Source organism: Chanodichthys erythropterus, chromosome 21, assembly GCF_024489055.1.
Source record: "Chanodichthys erythropterus isolate Z2021 chromosome 21, ASM2448905v1, whole genome shotgun sequence".
Classification (NCBI taxonomy): Eukaryota; Metazoa; Chordata; class Actinopteri; order Cypriniformes; family Xenocyprididae; genus Chanodichthys; species Chanodichthys erythropterus.
Window position 1 is genome coordinate 5,148,961 of NC_090241.1, and position 18,905 is coordinate 5,167,865.

The following is an 18,905-nucleotide window of genomic DNA, read 5'->3' on the forward strand; positions in this document are numbered from 1 at the left end:
ACTTGAAATATGTCAGTGCTGTGAACTCAAAAGTAAAAGAAAGTTTTAAATACTCATAACTGTTAATTTAACTGAACTAATTTGTTTAATTTAAGTTTGTCCTACTCAAACGAATTAAGTATTTTGAGCATTAGGGTTTACAGTGCAGTAATGAGAGCGACTGCGTGTGTGAATTAGTCATACCGTCTCTCTATTAATTGTGAAGCTGTGGGTTGTAAGTAGTTAGAAAAATATATGCTATAACTTGAGTTTCTAAGCTACTTTAATGATAAATCAATAAAACTGAGTGAAGATGCAAGTGAAAGTGATCTCACGTCAGGGCTCACTGTTCGTGCGCCATCTGTTGACTCTGTGTTTGCCTCCATGCCGCTGACTGGACAGGGTGGAGTCACGTCAACCGACATGGGAAAATTACATCGGTTAGAGGTTCTGAATTTCGGCTTCAATCATTTTTCGATTAATCGTCCAGCCCTAGTTTTAATGTACCTGAAGAGCCAGAGAATCCATTTGACAAACATCACTATGGGTTTAGGAGTAGTAGAATAATGGATGCTTTCCAACCTGACTGAACTATAATGTGTAAATCAACATAAAAACTTGTATAAATAACTAATAATAAAGGGAATTGAAAACTGAAGGGGAATGGCACAGATAACTGCTGTGTTTGATCTGTTTGTAATGTGGCTTGAGCAATTGTTGTTCAAACCCAGAATGATTAGCTATGTGCTAAACCACACTCTTATCAGATATAGTATTTCCACTCTTCAACTAGCTGTATTGTTGCTTTCAGTAATATCAGTTTGCACATCATATGAAAAGATAACAATATTGAACTAAATTTCCTGTCTGAGCAGAACATTATGGATTGGAATTTCAAGATTTCTACATTCCTGTTTGAACTGCATTTCTTTTCTTTTCTTTTTTTTCCTTTAATCTGAAATGTGTTTTAGACTTCGTCATTTTTTAAATGTCTTTAAAGGACACTATTTAATAATATGAGGATGTTGAAAAGCTTTTATCTGACCATCTGTCCAGGGTGGCCTGAGATGCTGGACCCTACACTGTAAAAAAAATTCCCGTTGTTTCTACGGAAAAATACCGGCAGCTGTGGTTACCAGAACAATACTGTAAAAATGACATCCAACCGTAAACATACTTACGGAGTTACATGTGAATTTTACATTTTAAATATGTTTATTTAACATTGGATTTCAGTACACTGTAAAAAAAAATCCCAGTAAAATTTACTGTAAAATAACATATTTCATTAACTGATATAATGTTAATTTACCAACCTAATGAAGAACTAATATCTGTTTTGTACCTTTATAATACACTGACAGTCACCAAACACAGTGGTGATAAGAGTCACATGATGAATCAAAGTTCATCACAAGCAGCTTTTCCACAAGCTGAGGAGGACAACACTAACATATAGAAGGTGCACACAGTGTCATTCACACACACACTAAACACCATCATGGTAACATGCATGAAATTTTAAAAATGCCATAAACATTAATTTAACAACATTAGATGTAACATAAAACCCTAATGTACATAACTGATTAGAAAAAAAATTAGAAAAACTAAGAAGAAACAGAGTTATTTCAACAAAAATATATCAAATGTGAAGTGTCACGCAGGGAATTGTGGGAATGTGAATTTACGTTTTTTCACTGTAAATTTTACAATGAATTGTTATTTTTCACTTTCAAAAACTGTGAATTTAACGGTATTTTACCGTAAAATTAAATTAAATGTATCGTTAGATCTATTACAGTTATTCACCGTATATAGTACGGAAACTTTCTGTAAACCAATTAACAGTTTTTCACCGCAGCATTTTTACTGTTTTTTTTTTTTACTATTAAAATCACGGTAATTTTTTACAGTGTACACTCTAAAAAATGCTGGGTTAAAAACAACCCAAGTTGGGTTGAAAATGGACAAACCCAGCAATTGGGTTGTTTTAACCCAGCGGTAGGGTTAAATGTTTGCCCAACCTGCTGGGTAGTTTTATTTAACTCAACTATTGTTTAAAAATTACTGTATTGCTTAATTAAAATTAACCCAAAGTATGTTGGAAATGAACATTTATTAATGTTCAATGAATAATTATTAAACAATAAACATTTATGAAATTGCTTATTAATAAATTTATATTAATAAACTATTACATGTATATTAATAAAATATTAAAGCTTATTAATAAACATTCACCTTTTGTCTATTAATGTTGTCTCTAATTGCATCTGTTTTTTAATTTCCCAACTATTTTGAGTTCATTTTAAGCTAGCCATATAGCAATTTTTAAATAATGGTTGGTTTAAATAAAACTACCCAGCAGGTTGGGCAAACATTTAACCCAACTGCTGGGTTAAAACAACCCAATCGCTGGATTTGTCCATTTTCAACCCAACTTGGGTTGTTTTTAACCCAGCATTTTTTAGAGTGTACAGAGGATAAGCAGTTTGGAGAATGGATGAATTAATGAAAAGCTTTTAGGCTAATGTCTGGCAGGGCTGTGAGGTTTTGTTTCCCGTGCAATTTCCTAAAAGATTCAAGTGGAAAGTTTGAGTGGGAGTTTCATGGGTAAAAAGTAATGTTTTCACATACGTAATTAAGCAAAAACATGACTAAGACACTTCTCAGCAGTGTTAAAACACAATATTTCTAGACTCAAGAGGGGAATTTCACAATTATATCCATGCACAAACAATTCATTTGAGAAGTAACAAAACAGTGGGGGAAACAGGTCATATAACTATACAGACAAGTTTAGCCTGGCTTCCTGTTTGAATAACGGTCTGAAGTCACTTCAGGTTATCAAGCTGCTATCTTGCTATAGTGCAAATACCATCTCCAGAATCTACTATAGTTCACAGAAGATGTTCATTGTATTACTAAGAACAAAATGTGTATTGCATTGAAACTTTCTCCTAAATGAAAGTTGAAAAGATTTGTGTTCACATCCAACAATATTTTGGCTATTCTTCTGATTAAATGTTTTGTGTATTTTTTGTAAATATTCAAAGTTTCAGGTGCAAATTCTGAAGCATTTAACTTTAATTTACTTTTCATAAGATACCAGGGGTGGCTAAACCACTATAGAGCAGCAATGCAAGCAATGCCTCGTGTCACATCCAATAATATTTGATATACTGGAATTCTATCAGCGGAGTTGGTTCTAGAAGTATTTTTAGCATTCTTTAAGTATTTTGAGAGTGTAGAGAGACTGACTTGATTACGCCATTTGCGGTGCTTCGTGGAAGTGGGCGGAGTCAACTAGATCTTTTGGCACGTTGCTCTCTGATTTGTGAATTTTCTGTACAGCATCATGGGTAATGTATTTTTTCAAGACGAATTCCACTGTTAAACACAATTAGGCTATTTTAGTTGACATAATGCAGGCTAATGGCTTCAATGGAAGAAAATGCTATCGAACTGTTGCACTCTATAATGCCTAAGTAATTTGCAACTGATTAAAATGCACATAAAGCACCACTATTCATTTGAATAGCTAGTAAATAAGCTAAAAAAATCTATAGATTTTTTAATATATTGATCCTCTTGATGCCTGTTTGGCAAAGTGAAATCAGCAAAGTGGTCTTGGGTTGCTCAGGTTGGGTTTTAATTTCTTATCCCCACTATTTATCATATCAAGATAATGTATTGTTGTTTAGGTTACAACTTCCTGTTTTTATTCAAACCACAGTCAAACCATTTGTCAACTTCTAAAATACAATGACAGATATAGTGATATATCCAACATGCAGTCGGTCATAGGCCACTGTCTAAAAGTGCACATGCTTGCGTGCACTTTGACAAACTTTCCATGAAACAACATGCAAAGCTTTGTTTTTTTACTCAAGGTGGTTTGAGAAAAGGGAACTTTCATTGGTGTGTTGCTTTCTTTGTGATTTTGGGGTGGGGGCCTGCGTGTTTCTTTTCTCTCTCTTTCTCTTTGATCTCTTTTGATGAAACTCGAAGCTTGATAGCTGTAAACATCTATGACCTGCTTATAAAAAAAAATTGTTTCGCCTTTGCCCATGATTATCTTTTAAACATTTTCCTGGATTATCAGATACTATTTTTTTTTTTTTTTTTTTTTTTTTTTTGAGTGTAACCTTTTTTGCTTAGCCTTTATTTTTATTTAAATGTAAATTGAATATATTTTAATGACATAACAGAACAATTTTATTTTTTATTTGTTTATTTTTTTATGATCCAATGCACATATATTCTGTGGACAACTTCTGTTTCATTGTATTCTGTTGTATAAGACCAAAAAAAAATTTACATGTTCTGTTTTTTAGCATTTTTTAGCATAAAAATCTTTAAAAAAAAAAAAAAATTCTGCTCAAACTTATGATCACTTGTTAGCAAAAAACAAAACCCACAAACACCAATGGTTTTTGTCTAAGCAGGTAAGTGTACAGGTGATCGTACCAACTGAGGTTTATTCTCAGTCTGTGTGAGTTAACTGCAGCAGTTCCTTTACCACGCAAATCACCTGAGTTGTGGCCGAAACACGTCTTCCTGCTTAGGCCTCTTTTCCTGGCAGTAATGTACACACAAACCCACAACTGCACACGTGCAGCAGTGCTTGTACCTGTGCAAAGTTGAAACTTATAGTGGGGGAAATGGCAGTGGTTGAGGACAAGGAACTTTAAAAAACAAAAGAGAGTGGAAAAGCATATTAATTGCATTGTTTTTGTTGTTTTATAGTCTGCACTGATCTATAGCCTACACACATTTTGTAAAACATTACAAAATATTACAGAATAGACAGAAGAAAGGCATGCTGTGATGTGATACTTTACAAAAATCATGCTTTATAATAATCAAATAAACTAATTATACCTGAATCATCACATTAAAGGTATTCCATCATTTAGATCCTGTCTAAACTTGAGTCACATTGTATAAAAGCAGTTTTTATACACCACACACCACACCACATGCCTCATTACCAAATCTGTGCCTTAGTGAATAAATATAATTGAAAATTATATTTTCAAAACTCAATTATTATGGCGTATAGTGTTTAAGAAATTACAACCGAAATGATAAGCAGACAGTGACAATACTAAACAAAAAATGCAAATAGATAGTACATTTTGTTTTTTCAATTTTTTGTTTAATTTAGTGAACATAGCAGAGGTGAAGTATTTAAAATTAGATGAATATAATTGAAAACAACTTTATGCTTGTGCAAAGGTAAGATGTTGTTTTTCTTGAAACACAGCAGGCTGCGGTGAAAACCCTTTCCTCTGGTCTTGGCTACGAAGTTAAAAGTGGTGCTTCACCTTTTTAACACAGCAGAGCTCTCGTATTCACTGTGTTGTTAGCAGTCCTGCTGAAACATTCAAAGAGAAAGTCATCTGAAATCATGCATGCGTTTACCGGTAAGACTAGAAATAAATCTGTTTAATTACACTTTACAAATCTTTAAAAATGTAGAGGATGTGGTTAAAGAAGGAAAGTGATCCATTAGTGTTTAGCTCTAATAAATCCATTTTAAAACTTTTTCTTGCCTATGAATGGAATTCATCATTATGTATACTTTCTGACACTGTGTCTTTCATTGACAGTTTTTTGTCCTATGCTGCTGATATGGTCCTGCCACATACAGGTAATTTCATGGATTAAACCAAGACAAACTGCACTCACCTTTTATTTTGACTTCTTATTCCAGAGGGATATTTCACCCAAAGATGAAACTTCTGTCATCATTTACCCACCCTACTCATTGTTCAAAACCTGTATGTCTTTATTCTTTCACGGAACACGAAAGGAGATTTTCGAATGACAAAATCAGTCACCATTCACTTTCAATGCACCTATTTTGCATACAGTGAAAGCGAATGGCGACTGAAGCTGTCGCTCTGACATCTCTTGCATTCTACAGTGGTAACACTTTACAATCAGGTAGTTAATGTCAGTAAACTAATATTAGCTAGAAATGTGCAATATACATTTGTTACAGTATTCAATAATCTTTACTAATGTTAGTTAATAAAAATAGCACTGTTCATTGATAGTCCAGGTCATCTCAGGTCCATATGTTATCAACAGATTTAAATTTAGATTTTATGTTATAGTAAAAGTTAAACATTAACATTAAGTATTTTTTATTGTTAGTTCATATATTAACTAACAATGAAAAATGTGGAAAAAAAACTGGTAACACTTTACAGTAAGGTTCATTAGTTAACAGTTAACATGAACTAATAATGAACAGCACTTATACAGCATTTATTAATCTTTATTCATGTTAATTTCAACATTTACTAATACATTATTAAAATCATGTTAACATTAGTTAATGAACTGTGAACTAACATGAACAACTGTATTTTCATTAATGAAATGCTCATGTTAGTTAATACATTAATGTTTAACTGATGAACCTTATTGTAAAGTGTTACCAAAAATGTTTAAAGCTCAACTTAAGACATTTTTTTAAGACTACAGCATATGCTTGCTAATTTTTGTTTTTTATTTTATTCATTGTTTTATGTAATCTTTATCTTGTTTTCAGCACTTTGAGGAGCTGATTTTAAAGATGCTATATAAAATAAAATGTATTATTATATTATATTAACTAATGTAATTAACTAATGTTAACAAATTATTGTACAGTATTACCAGAAAATCTGCCAGAATTTTCATTTTTGGGAGAAGGAGGTCTACTTATTTGTCTGAATACCTTTTAAATCCAGGATTGTAAAGTAGAAGTCTTTACAGTTCAGAAACATGAATCATGTACAGTCTTGGGGATGTAAATGTATAGTGTAATGGCACCTTTTGATTACTTGGAAGGTTTTTGTGAAGCTTATGCATTATCTTTATTTCAGAAAAGCTGGTCCAATGAGACTACTGAATACCAATTAGAAGAAAAATCCACAACAGAGTATGAGTATTCAACAGAAGTGGTGGATTACAGCGGGCTCGAATTAATGTGTGAAAAGAGCTCCAACCGTACCTTCCGCACCTGGTTCCTGCCCACCATCTACACGATCATCTGCCTCCTGGCTCTCGTGGGGAACTTTCTAGTCATCTTAACCTACCTTTACTTCAAGAGGCTGAAGACGATGACTGACGTCTACCTGCTCAATCTAGCCATGGCTGACCTGCTGTTTGCAATTTCTCTCCCCTTCTGGGCTGCTAGTTTCATGAGCAAGTGGCATCTGGGTCTGTATACATGCAAGGCCATGTTCACCATCTACAAGGTCAGCTTCTTCAGCGGCATGTTCCTTCTCACCTGTATCAGCGTAGATCGCTATTTCTCCATAACGAAGGCCGTCTCTGCTCATCGCTGTCGCTCCAGTGCGGTCTATTACGGACAGGTGTCTTCTCTGGTCACCTGGGTGATGGCGGTGATCTTTTCGGTACCTGACATGGTGTTCTCTGAAATCAATGTCAATGGCACCTGTGTATCAAGTGGCAGCAGCTATGATGACTACCGCATTAGGATGCTGGTAAGTCAGATGATCCTGGGTTTCATACTTCCAGCAGTCATCATTGGGTTCTGTTACATCTGCATCATCAAGACCCTCATGCAAGCCAAGAACTTTGAGAGGAATAAAGCCTTCAAGGTTATCATTGCAGTGGTAGCTGTCTTTGTGGTCAGCCAATTACCTTACAACGTAGTCATGGGAGTGACCACTCAGGAAACGAAGGAATGCGACAAGGACAACATTCGTCTTTATGCCATGGATGTGACCAGGGCTTTGGCCTTCTTGCGCTGCTGTGTGAACCCATTCCTGTACGCCTTCATTGGGGTAAAGTTTCGCAATGATCTCCTGAAGCTATTGAAAGACTTGGGATGCATCAAAAAGAGCCACCTCATGTATACACACTGTGGTAAACGAAGATCTTCTGTCGGCCTGGACACTGAAACCACCACAACGTTTTCCCCCTGAATGCTCGAGAACAGATTCCCAAAAAAAAAAAAATTTTTTGCAAATTTTCTTCAGTTGTATAGTGGTAAATCACCTCATAATCTCCATTTAGAGGAAACTGGAGGACTGAATGGTGACATACTGGCATACTGCAAAAAAATTTATGCAGTGACTTATTGTACAAAAACTTCCTGCTATGAAACAATAAACTTTTCACTTCTTCTTTTTAATTGCCCTTTGAGAGAACAAGTTGCTTTCACTCTATGTGTTATATGATGTAGCCATTTTGTCTTCAACATCTTTACTTCAAAATCAGTTGAATGTAAATGAGACATTTTTAAGCTAGGCTAACTGTTCACTAATAAGCAACATAATCCTGTATTATGGCTGAACAGTTTCTTAACATATGCCTTCTTTATTTTTCATGTCTTGGTTGTTTTAAAACTGAATAAATCTACATTTTTTTAAATAACTGACTCAAGTTGCTTTGCGTGTTGTGGGAACATTTCAATCAACTTCATCTGCACATTAAAATAGTTTCACCCTCTTCAGCTGTGTGGTTTGGTCCCCTCCCCTCCTTAAACACCTTTATTTTCAGGTGACAACAACATGTCACCTTTAAAATAATAACCTGGCTCAAACCCCACATGAAAAAGAAATGCAGATAGAAACCACCAACACAGAATGCAAACATTTGCATTGTGAACTATTTCATTCTTTGGTTTCTCACCCACCAGAGTAAATACTACGTAGGCTATGTGGTTGTGGTGATTCTGTGTTGCAGAAAAGCATCATACAGCACAATTTATTTTTAATTGACTCATTTTTTAAAGGGTTAGTTCACCCAAAAATGAAAATTCTGTCATTAATTACTCAATCTCATGTCATTCCACACCCGTAAGACCTTCATTTATCTTCGGAACACAAATTAAGATATTTTTTTATAAAATCTGATGGCTCAGTGAGGCCTCCATTGCCAGCATGATAATTAACACTTTCAATGCCCAGAAAGGTACTAAAGACATAATTAAAACAGTTCATTTGAATACAGTGGTTCAACCTTAATGTTATAAAGTGAAGAGAATACTTTTTGTGTGCCAAAAAACAAAATAACGACATTATTCAACAATATCTAGTGATGGGTGATTTCAAAACACTGCTTCATGAAGCTTCGAAGCTTAAAGGTGGTATAGAGGATGTTTTCGTCGACTGAGTTTTTGAAATTTCAAGTGAACGCCTGTGTTATTAAGCCGGGCACATATTTTACGACTAGCTAAAACATTCTGACTGTGCTCAACATACAGCGATAGTTTCCTGCTCCTGAAGCAGATTTATGTACTTTCACATGGAATTAGAACACCGACTGTAATCGCAGACTGAACGCAACTGGCTCTGACTGGACGCGTTTGAGCGCGATCAGTCATAAGTATCAATTCACATTCATAATCGGCCTTACAATCGGTAAGCCACGCACACACTTAGTGGATTCATTATGTCGGACTCACCGCAGGTAACTCATAATCTGCAGTTGTTACTCCTGTCTCCTGACAAAAACATTGCATGCGGCGCATGTGGAGTGTGGAAAGTTACTAGAGCGCGCAACCGCGCGTCTCTCACAAGGAACGTCATGGCAGTGATTGACAAGCCAGAGAATCCGCGCACGTCTCTCACAATGGCAGTGATTGACAAGCCAGAGGGCCAATCGTTCACGCGATGATCGCATAAAAACCTCCCAATTCTAAACTTGGAGCCAGTATTGCATCCCTCTGCAGCAGTTTTGAGCATCAAAGACCACACCACAGCCGATCTACAGTGGGAGTTTAGAGAGCACAACATGACAGTACATCATTGCGAGGATCGACAGAATAACCATTCCTGTGGATGAGGGCCTGACGTGCTGTGGACAATATATTCTAGGTGTGAAACTTGTCCTGTCCACCACAGATTAGATCAGTCCTCTCTTTCAAAAATGAAAATATAGTCAAGTTTGTTACATCCATTAGTCTTGTTACTTAATTGATGTTTGCAACACTTTGAATGAATACTGTTGTTAATGGCTAGTGCATTACAAATGCATTTGTCTTATGAAGAAAACTGACAAACATTCTATAGGTTTTGAAAATTGACTGTTATTGACAGATTTAAAGGAACACTCCACTTTTTATGAAAATAGGCTCATTTTCCAACTCCCCTAGAGTTAAACAGTTGAGTTTTACCATTTTCGAATCCATTCAGCCGATCTCCGGTTCTGGCGGTACCACTTTTAGCATAGCTTAGCATAGTTCATTGAATCTGATTAGACCGTTAGCATTGCGCTTAAAAATGACCAAAGAGTTTTGATATTTTTCCTATTTAAAACTTGACTCTTCTGTAGTTACATCGTGTACTGAGACCGGCGGAAAATGATGAGTTGTGATTTTCTAGGCTGATATGGCTAGGAACTATACTCTCATTCAGGCGTAATAATCAAGGAACGTTGCTGCCGTATCATGGCTGCAGCAGTGCAATGATATTACGCAGCATCTCTCACATACGTCTCCATGGTTGCAAGGCACGTTCCCTGTGCAAGCAGGGGCTCACGGGCGCTGCGTAATATCATTGCACTGCTGCAGCCATGGAACGGCGGCAAAGTTCCTTGATTATTACGCCTGAATGAGAGTATAGTTCCTAGCCATATCAGCCTAGAAAATCACAACTTTTTATTTTCCGTCGGTCTTAGTACACGATTTAACTACAGAAGAGTCAAGTTTTAAATAGGAAAAATATCAAAACTCTTTGGTCATTTTTAAGCGCGATGCTAACGGTCTAATCAGATTCAATGTACTATGCTAAGCTATGCTAAAAGTGGTACCGCCAGAACCAGAGATCGGCTGAATGGATTCGAAAATGGTAAAACTCAACTGTTTAACTCTAGGGGAGTTGGAAAATGAGCCTATTTTCAAAAAAAGTGGAGTGTTCCTTTAAAATTGTTTATTTGTCTGATTTAGAAAGTTTTATCTTGTATCTGACATTTTATAAGTTGGTCTTATGTTAGGAGAAATGTTATTTGCTAGTTTTGACTGTGTAAGATTGTTTCAATCAATCAAGGTGTAGTTGTTTATGAAGTTTATGAAATTGAGATTTAGAGCATATTGTTGTGCCTCTGAATGCATTGTTCTCTACCCTGACAAAATTTGACTATAAATTAAATTAATAACATCTTGTCTGTTTTATTTAAATTTTGTAGAATTACAAATGGAAGGTAATGCTTAATATTGTTGCATGATTATCAGATAATGATACATTTCACTTAATGTGTTTAAATGACAGATTTGTGTTAAAATTACCTTACACAATTTGTGTGTTAAGATGGATCACATATCAACTGTGTTAAATTTTACACAACACGTGTAGTCCCTGAGCACACTCGGCATGTGTTAAAATTCTGCACAACGTGTCAGTTTTAACACATCTCTTTTTGCAGTGCAGAGTAAGTATTACGTATGCGGTCGCGGTGATTCTGTATTACATGTTATTGTGTTATGTCCTGTGTGCAGAAAAACATACAGCTCAGTTTAATTTTAATTGATTCATTTAAGGGTTAGTTCACCAAAAATGAAAATTCTGTCATTTATTTCTCACCCTCATGTTGTTCCACACCCGTAAGACCTTCGTTAATCTTCTGAACACAAATTAAGATATTTTTGATGAACTCCGATGGCTCAGTGAGGCCTGCGTTGCCAGCAAGACAATTAACACTTTCAGATGCCCAGAAAGCTACTAAAGACATATTTAAAACAGCTCATGTGAACTAACCCTTTTAAATTATTGGCCAAAATGTGCGACCCACAAAAAACAGTTGAAGAAAAAATGAGTTGGATAATCCAGTACTGAGAGTTGGTGTACTCTGCTGGCTCTATTTGAGCTGAATAGTTGCCAGAGGCTTCAATGGTAATTTCACAAATATTTCATGATATTAGTAGGCTATATTTTTTATGTGCATCATCTGTTATTGCGGATAGTCATTACTGAAGGGCTTTTGACAGCCTGTCTGAAAATACCCATGAGCAAAGATGAGAGATGTCGCACTTTTGGGGGATTCTTCTCAAGCTGTCAAAGTGCCACTGCTTTCTCCAGGTGTTACAGACCACCTTAGTTTAAAAAAAAAAAAAAAAAAAATCGATAGAAAAAAATGGTGTATTCAGAAATATGTCTATTTTCTGAATGTATTTGTCTTGTTTTATTCACAGCATTATCATTTGATGAATTGGCATCCGAGGAGGGGAGTTTTTAATTGTTTACACATTGTAGGGGAATTACAGTTAAACTCAATAGAGAGACCAGTATGCTCACTGAAGACCAGTCAGAGTTGAAGTTCAATCAGCTGACAGAGAGTAACTGAAGACAAAGTTCCCCACACTTCCATAGGCTGTAGAAAATGAGTAAGAGGATCCAGCCTCGAACCAACTTAGATTCATGGCGCCCCCTTCAGGGTACAATGTTTAACCCATTAGGTCCGCCAGAAATGGTATTTTATTAGAGGATTAGTTCACTTTAAAATGAAAATTATCCCATGATTTATTCACCCTCAAGCCATCCTAGGTGTATATGACTTTCTTCTTTCAGATGAATACAATTAGAGTTATATTAAAGGGATAGTTCACCCAAAAATGAAAATTTGATGTTTATCTGCGTACCCACAGGGCATCCAAGATGTAGGTGACTTTGTTTCTTCAGTAGAACACAAATGATGATTTTTAACTGCAACCGTTGCCGTCTTTCATTCAAATAATGGGAGTGGATGGGAACATCTACTATAAGAGTACATAAAACGTACATAGACAAATCCAAATTAAACCCTGCGGCTCGTGACGACACATTAATGTCCTAAGACACGAAACGATCGGTTTGTGTGAGAAACCGAACAGTATTTATATCATTTTTTACCTCTAATACGCCAACTGTCCAACTGCATTCAGCACTCGATTCGTTTGGTCTGATCGCACTCTGACAACGGCAGTGATGTCTCGCGCATATACTTCAATGAGAGCGAGACATCACTGTCGTTGTCAGAGCGTGATCAGACCTCACTAAGCGAGTGCTGAATGTGGCGTATTAGAGGTAAAAAATGATATACTGTTCAGTTTCTCGAAGCAAGTTTCTCTTTTTTCAAAGCAAGTTTTAGTTACTCTTATAGTAGATGTTCCCATCCACTCCCATTATTTGAATGACAGACGGCAGCGGTTGCAGTTAAAAATCATCATTTGTGTTCTACTGAAGAAACAAAGTCACCTACATCTTGGATGTCTTGGGGGTAAGCAGATAAACATCAAATTTTCATTTTTGGGTGAACTATCCCTTTAATAAATATCCTGATGCTCCCAAGCTTTATAATGGCAGTGCACGGAAACCGTTTGAAGCTCAAAAAAACTGCATCCATCCATCATAAATGTACTCCACACGGCTCCAGAGGGTTAATAAAGGCCTTCTGAAGCAAAGCAATGCATTTGTGTAAGACAAATATCCATATTTAACATTGTTTTGAATGAAAAAATAACTTGTTTCTGCTAGACCGCCTTCCATATTCAACTTACGAAAAAAGCGTAACTGACGTTCCGTAACTTGAAGCACTGAAGCGAGAGTTTTACACTTTCTTCGTAAGTTGAATATGGAAGGTGGTCTGGCGAAAGCTAATTATTTTACTTTATAACATGTTAAATATGGATATTTTTCTTACACAAACTCATCGCTTCGCTTCAGAAGGCCTTTATTAACCCCCCTGGAGCCGTGTGGAGTACATTTATGATGGATGGATGCAGTTTCTGGAGCTTCAAACAGGTGGAATCTGTGCAGTGCCATTATAAAGCTTGAGAGCATCAGAGTGATTATTAATATAACTCCAATTGTGTTTGTTTGAAAGAAGAAAGTCATATACACCTATGATGGCTTGAGAGTGGGTAAATCATGGGGAATTTTCATTTTAAAGTGAACTAATCCTTTAACAAATTTTGTTAAGTCGTAGACGACTCACCTATGTTCCTCAACAGCTTTTTCTGCATCCCTCCACCACCCCATCTCCTCACACTTGCCTGGTTACTATCCTAACCAGAGATATGGGGGAGTAGTCTGGGTTAGGGCCACATTCCGAGCTCAGAGCATGCCAAATACGCATACTCTTTTACTCTATCTAATCATTTGTAAGTGTGAACTCGTGAATGGTTTGTTAGTCCTTGGCAGTGACGTGTCCATCAAGCACAGTAGGGAATGCCATGAAATCACAGCCCAAATCACTGATCCCCACTGTGCTTCACTCTGGGCACATAACAGTCCGGGTGTTAAGCCTCTTTGGGAATTCTCCATACTATAACTCCCACAGATATGGGAAAGACAGTGACGGTGGACTCATAAGAGAACAATAAATGTTTCACATTGTCCACAGCCCAAGATTTGCACTGTTGGAACCACTGAAACTGACATTTGGCCTACATGGTGGTATGCCAACATTACCCTGGATACCATAACTTTCGATACAACATAAAGACTTGCTGTTCTGGTCATGACATGGCCATGCTGATTGGCTGATGGTACCTCAAGAACCTTTACTAGTGACTATCCTCAGCTGTTACATTAAAGGCAGCAGACAAGGAAAAATATAAATCCAACAATGTGTACAAAAACTGTACAAAAAAGAGGGGGAAATCTGTTACACCTGAATGAAACATATGTTTATAAGTGTTTCTTGATATATTTTTTTTTAACTAACAGGGGCTAACAGGGTTATGCTAATGAGACAAACCTTAAAATTCACCCAAAAATAAAAATTATCCCAACAAGCCATACTAGGTGTATATGACTATTTTCTTTCAGACGAACACAATCAGAGATATATTTAAAAATACACTGTCCTTCAAGGTTTATAATAGTTGTGAAGGGGTGCCGTGTCAAAAATAATGCATCCATCCATTAAATTTGACCTGTCGCAGGTCAATGGATATTTTTCTTACAAAAAAGCATTGCTTCGCTTCAGAAGGCCTTTATTAACCCCCTGGAGTCACATGGATTCCTTTTTTTTATGGATGGATGCATTACTTTTGACTTCAAAACACGACCCCCCCATTCACAACCGTTATAAACCTTGGAGGACTAAATATATTTTTAAATATATCTCTGATTGTGTTCATCTTAAAGAAGATAGTTATACACCTAGGATGGTTTGTGAGTAAATCATAGGATAATTTTCATAACCCTTTAACCCCTTGAAATAATACCTTTTTATATTGTAACACTATATGCTGTAGTTTCTACAAGTAGCCACCAGAGCGCGCCATTGCAAAATCAGTTGAGCACATTGGGATGCAGTTCTAAACTTGAGCAGCAGGTGTCGCCGCCCTTCTGAAAACAGCAAAATTTGAGAGGAAGAGACAACAGGAAACAATAAAATGTGGAGGTGGAGGAAGTGCGGCGAGGAACACTTGGGAATAATATGGGAAGGACACAGTCACCTCTAAACCTACAGGAGCTTCCTGAGCCTAAGATTCATATTCTAAGCAATGTGACAAATCTGGTCCTTAAATCTTAAGACCAGAAAACAACAATTATATGGACAAAAAATTGTATTGGTTTATACATAACTAAAGGTCATCTGAGGACAGCCTTTCTTCCACAGTCTGTGTGAACAGAATCAACACCAAGATCTCAGATGTTGTTTTATTAATAGACTGATTCATTAGGTTTCCCCAGAGGTAGCCTATGTGTAAACTGGCCAGCATTAGAGAGGATAACCCTGCAACGGCGGATAGTTAAGAGAGAAGACATGCGGATTATGAAAAAGAACATGGCTTCAAAAGCAATGATTTCAGTCTGTTGCTATAGGAACTGTCTACAATTGGCTTGTTGTCTTGGTAACAAGGGCAGCAGTGAATTGAGCTCAGAGGCCTGCAGTCAGAAAGTTGGTTCTAGTATTGTAGAAGTTTGATTAAATGAAAGTGTTAGTGGTGTTTGCGATACTTATGAGACTATAAAACCATTTAATTTTTCTCAAGTTGGGTATTACATGTCATGGTCGTCTTAAGGCTAGTTCATCCTGCCACAACAAATACGGTTGTTAGGTTTTGATGGGTCAGTGTTCACCTTTTTCGACTTTATAATGTCAAATTAAAAAGTACCTTTTAAATCAGTATGTTTTAATAATCTTTTGTTGAGCTTTAAACAAGTACTTATTTTGATGTGTTGATACTAGAGCTGCACAACGACGATTAATCGCGATTAATTGTTTGCAAAATAAAAGTCTGTGTTTACGTAATATATGTGTGTTCTGTGTATAATAATGTATATATAAATACATGCACATACATGTATAAATTTAAGAAATATATACATGTATACATAAATATACATATTTATATATATTTTATATTACATATAAATATAAATATTTTATATATAAATATAATTTTTTTCTTAAATATATACATGTATGTGCATGTACTTATATATACATAATTATTATACACAGAACACATACATATATTACGCAACACAGACTTTTATTTTGCAAACGATTAATCGCGATTAATCGTCGTTGTGCAGCTCTAGTTGATACTACATACTAAAGCACATGGTGTAACAACATACAATTTTCGATTGAAATTACATTGAAGTATTTTAGTTTACAATTAATGCTTGTCAGTACATTCGGCAGTACACTTTAACCATATTTCAAAGACAATAGAAGTAATTATGAAATTATATATAAAGATGTACTTGAGTCTTATACTTGCATGGGTCAAATTAAGCACTATTAAGTTCAGTTAATTGCATTTAATATAAATTCAACTATAATACAGTTTAATTTAATTGTAAATAACATGCAATTAAGTGTTCAAAACATTACATTGTATTAATATACATATCATTTTCATAATACTCCTTTTAAAAGTATGCACTTCTTTTTTCACAAGGGCCTGTTCTGTTGGTTCAGTGTGGCATATCCCAACGTTCTTAATCCAACTGCATTTAAAGGGCAATTTAGAATGTTGGATCTTGGTGTTTGTTAAATGCTTAGAAAATTCTGTCATTAATTACTTAATTATTCATGTCGTTCCCGGTCGTTCCACACCCGTAAGACCTTCATTCATCTTCGGAAAACAAATTAAGATATTGTTCATGAAATCCAAGAGGTATGACTTGTCCATAGACAGTAATATAATCAACATTTTTAAAGTCCAGAAAGGTACTAAAGACAATGTTAAATCAGTCGACGTTACTGCAGTGGTAAATGTTATGAAGCGACGAGAATACTTTTTGTGTACAAAAACAAAAGGACTGTAATCAACATCTTCTCTCCTGTGTCATTCTCATATGTTGTTTTCGTCCAGCGCCTCCAGGTTGTACGTCAAAACACAGACTTATTATTGGCCGGCTCCTGCGTCAGCCTCACACGCATGTGTCGTGCTGCTCACGTGATCAGCTTCAGCCAATACTGAGCCGGCATTCGGACGTAAACACGGAAGCCTTCACTGTGCTTACTGCATCACCTGCATAAGGATAATGACCGGGAAGAGAAAAGATTGTTGAATAAAGTCGTTATTTTTGTTTTTGCACACAAAATTTATTCTCAGAGCTTCATAAAATTAAGGTTGAACCACTGCAGTGACATTGACTGTTTTAACAATGTCTTTGGTACTTTCTGGACCTTGAAAGTTTGGATTATATTGCTGTCTATGGACAAGTCACATACCTCTCGGATTTCATCAAAAATATGTTAATTTGTTTTACGACGATGAATGAAGGTCTTACAGGTTTGGAACGACAAGAGGTTGAGTAATTAATGACAGAATTTTAATTTTCGGGTGAAATAACCCTTTAACAAACACCAAGATCCAACATTCTAAATTGCCTTTAGATGCAGTTGGATTAATCCCAAATGTTGGGATACGCCACACTGAACCATGTGTTCCAACGGGTGTGGAATAAAATGAGGGTGAGTAATTAATGACAGAATTTTCATTTTGGGCTGAACTAACCCTTCAAGCTCTTTTGTTTAAGTTCATCTAAACTCTTCCCAATTAGAATATGAAATATTATGTGTGGGTGCAGAAAGAAAGCACAATGCACAGAAAAACAATCAAATCATCTGTGTGTTCTGTAGGTTACACTGGGGCTGTAACCTGGAAATCTGTCGTTTTCACTGGAAGGTCCAGTTTTAACATAAGATAAGATACACAGATAGCCTGTGTATTTTAAAAAAGAAAAAAAACACACATTTTCAAGCAGTTCTCTTTGTGATTTACAGGTAATCTTCATAAAAAGCTGCGCAGTTATGATGTATTGACAAATTTATGTACGTCTGGCAAGACGTGTCAGTTGTCATTCCTGTCAGTCACGTGAGTGTACTCCACCGTAATTATAACACCTCATTTATGAGTCAGCTGTCTGTCAGCTTCAAGGGAAACAACAGATAACTTGAAAATCAAGTCTTCATAACACTTTTCATGCACATTCAGCCGCGAGCAAGACTCGTTTCGATGGTGCTGCAGTGTAATGAAACTCCAGTCACGTAGTAAAAAATCATGTGACACAACGTCATGCTGTATTCGTGCACAGAGGAGGCGCTTTGGGCATGTTTCAAGGTGCAACGTTAATATAATTAGTAAATTTACTAGGTATGATATTATTATATAGAAAGCGTTCATTAAATCTTGTTTTCAGGGTAACCACGCCTTCGATAGTTTATCATTAATTAATGAATCTTTATGTAAAAAATAATTTAAAAAAAAACGTTTTCCTTAGAATAACTAGTAAGTAGTATATATTCGCAGTTACACTGATATGTTTCCATGACAGTCGGTATTTCATTAAAAATGTAAATATGACAAGATGCCAAGGTCAAACTCGTTCTCTGTCTGCTCCATCCCGTTCAGTTTACCTTATATGCTGCATATACATGCTATAAGTACAAACAACGTGATCAGACTCTGAACTCCGCTTTATCTAAACCGATTATCTCTTTAAAAG

General features: G+C 36.0%; 1 protein-coding gene across 1 annotated transcript; it reads left to right on the top strand.

The window, feature by feature from the left end:
* The first annotated feature begins 4,974 nt into the window (after positions 1-4,974).
* ccr7 (chemokine (C-C motif) receptor 7) lies at positions 4,975-8,358 on the top strand. The gene is made up of 3 exons (XM_067373984.1): positions 4,975-5,411; positions 5,598-5,638; positions 6,864-8,358. Exons 1-3 carry the CDS (start codon positions 5,396-5,398, stop codon positions 7,929-7,931), a joined length of 1,125 nt encoding a protein of 374 aa, XP_067230085.1. The 5' UTR covers positions 4,975-5,395; the 3' UTR covers positions 7,932-8,358.
* The last annotated feature ends 10,547 nt before the right edge of the window (positions 8,359-18,905 follow it).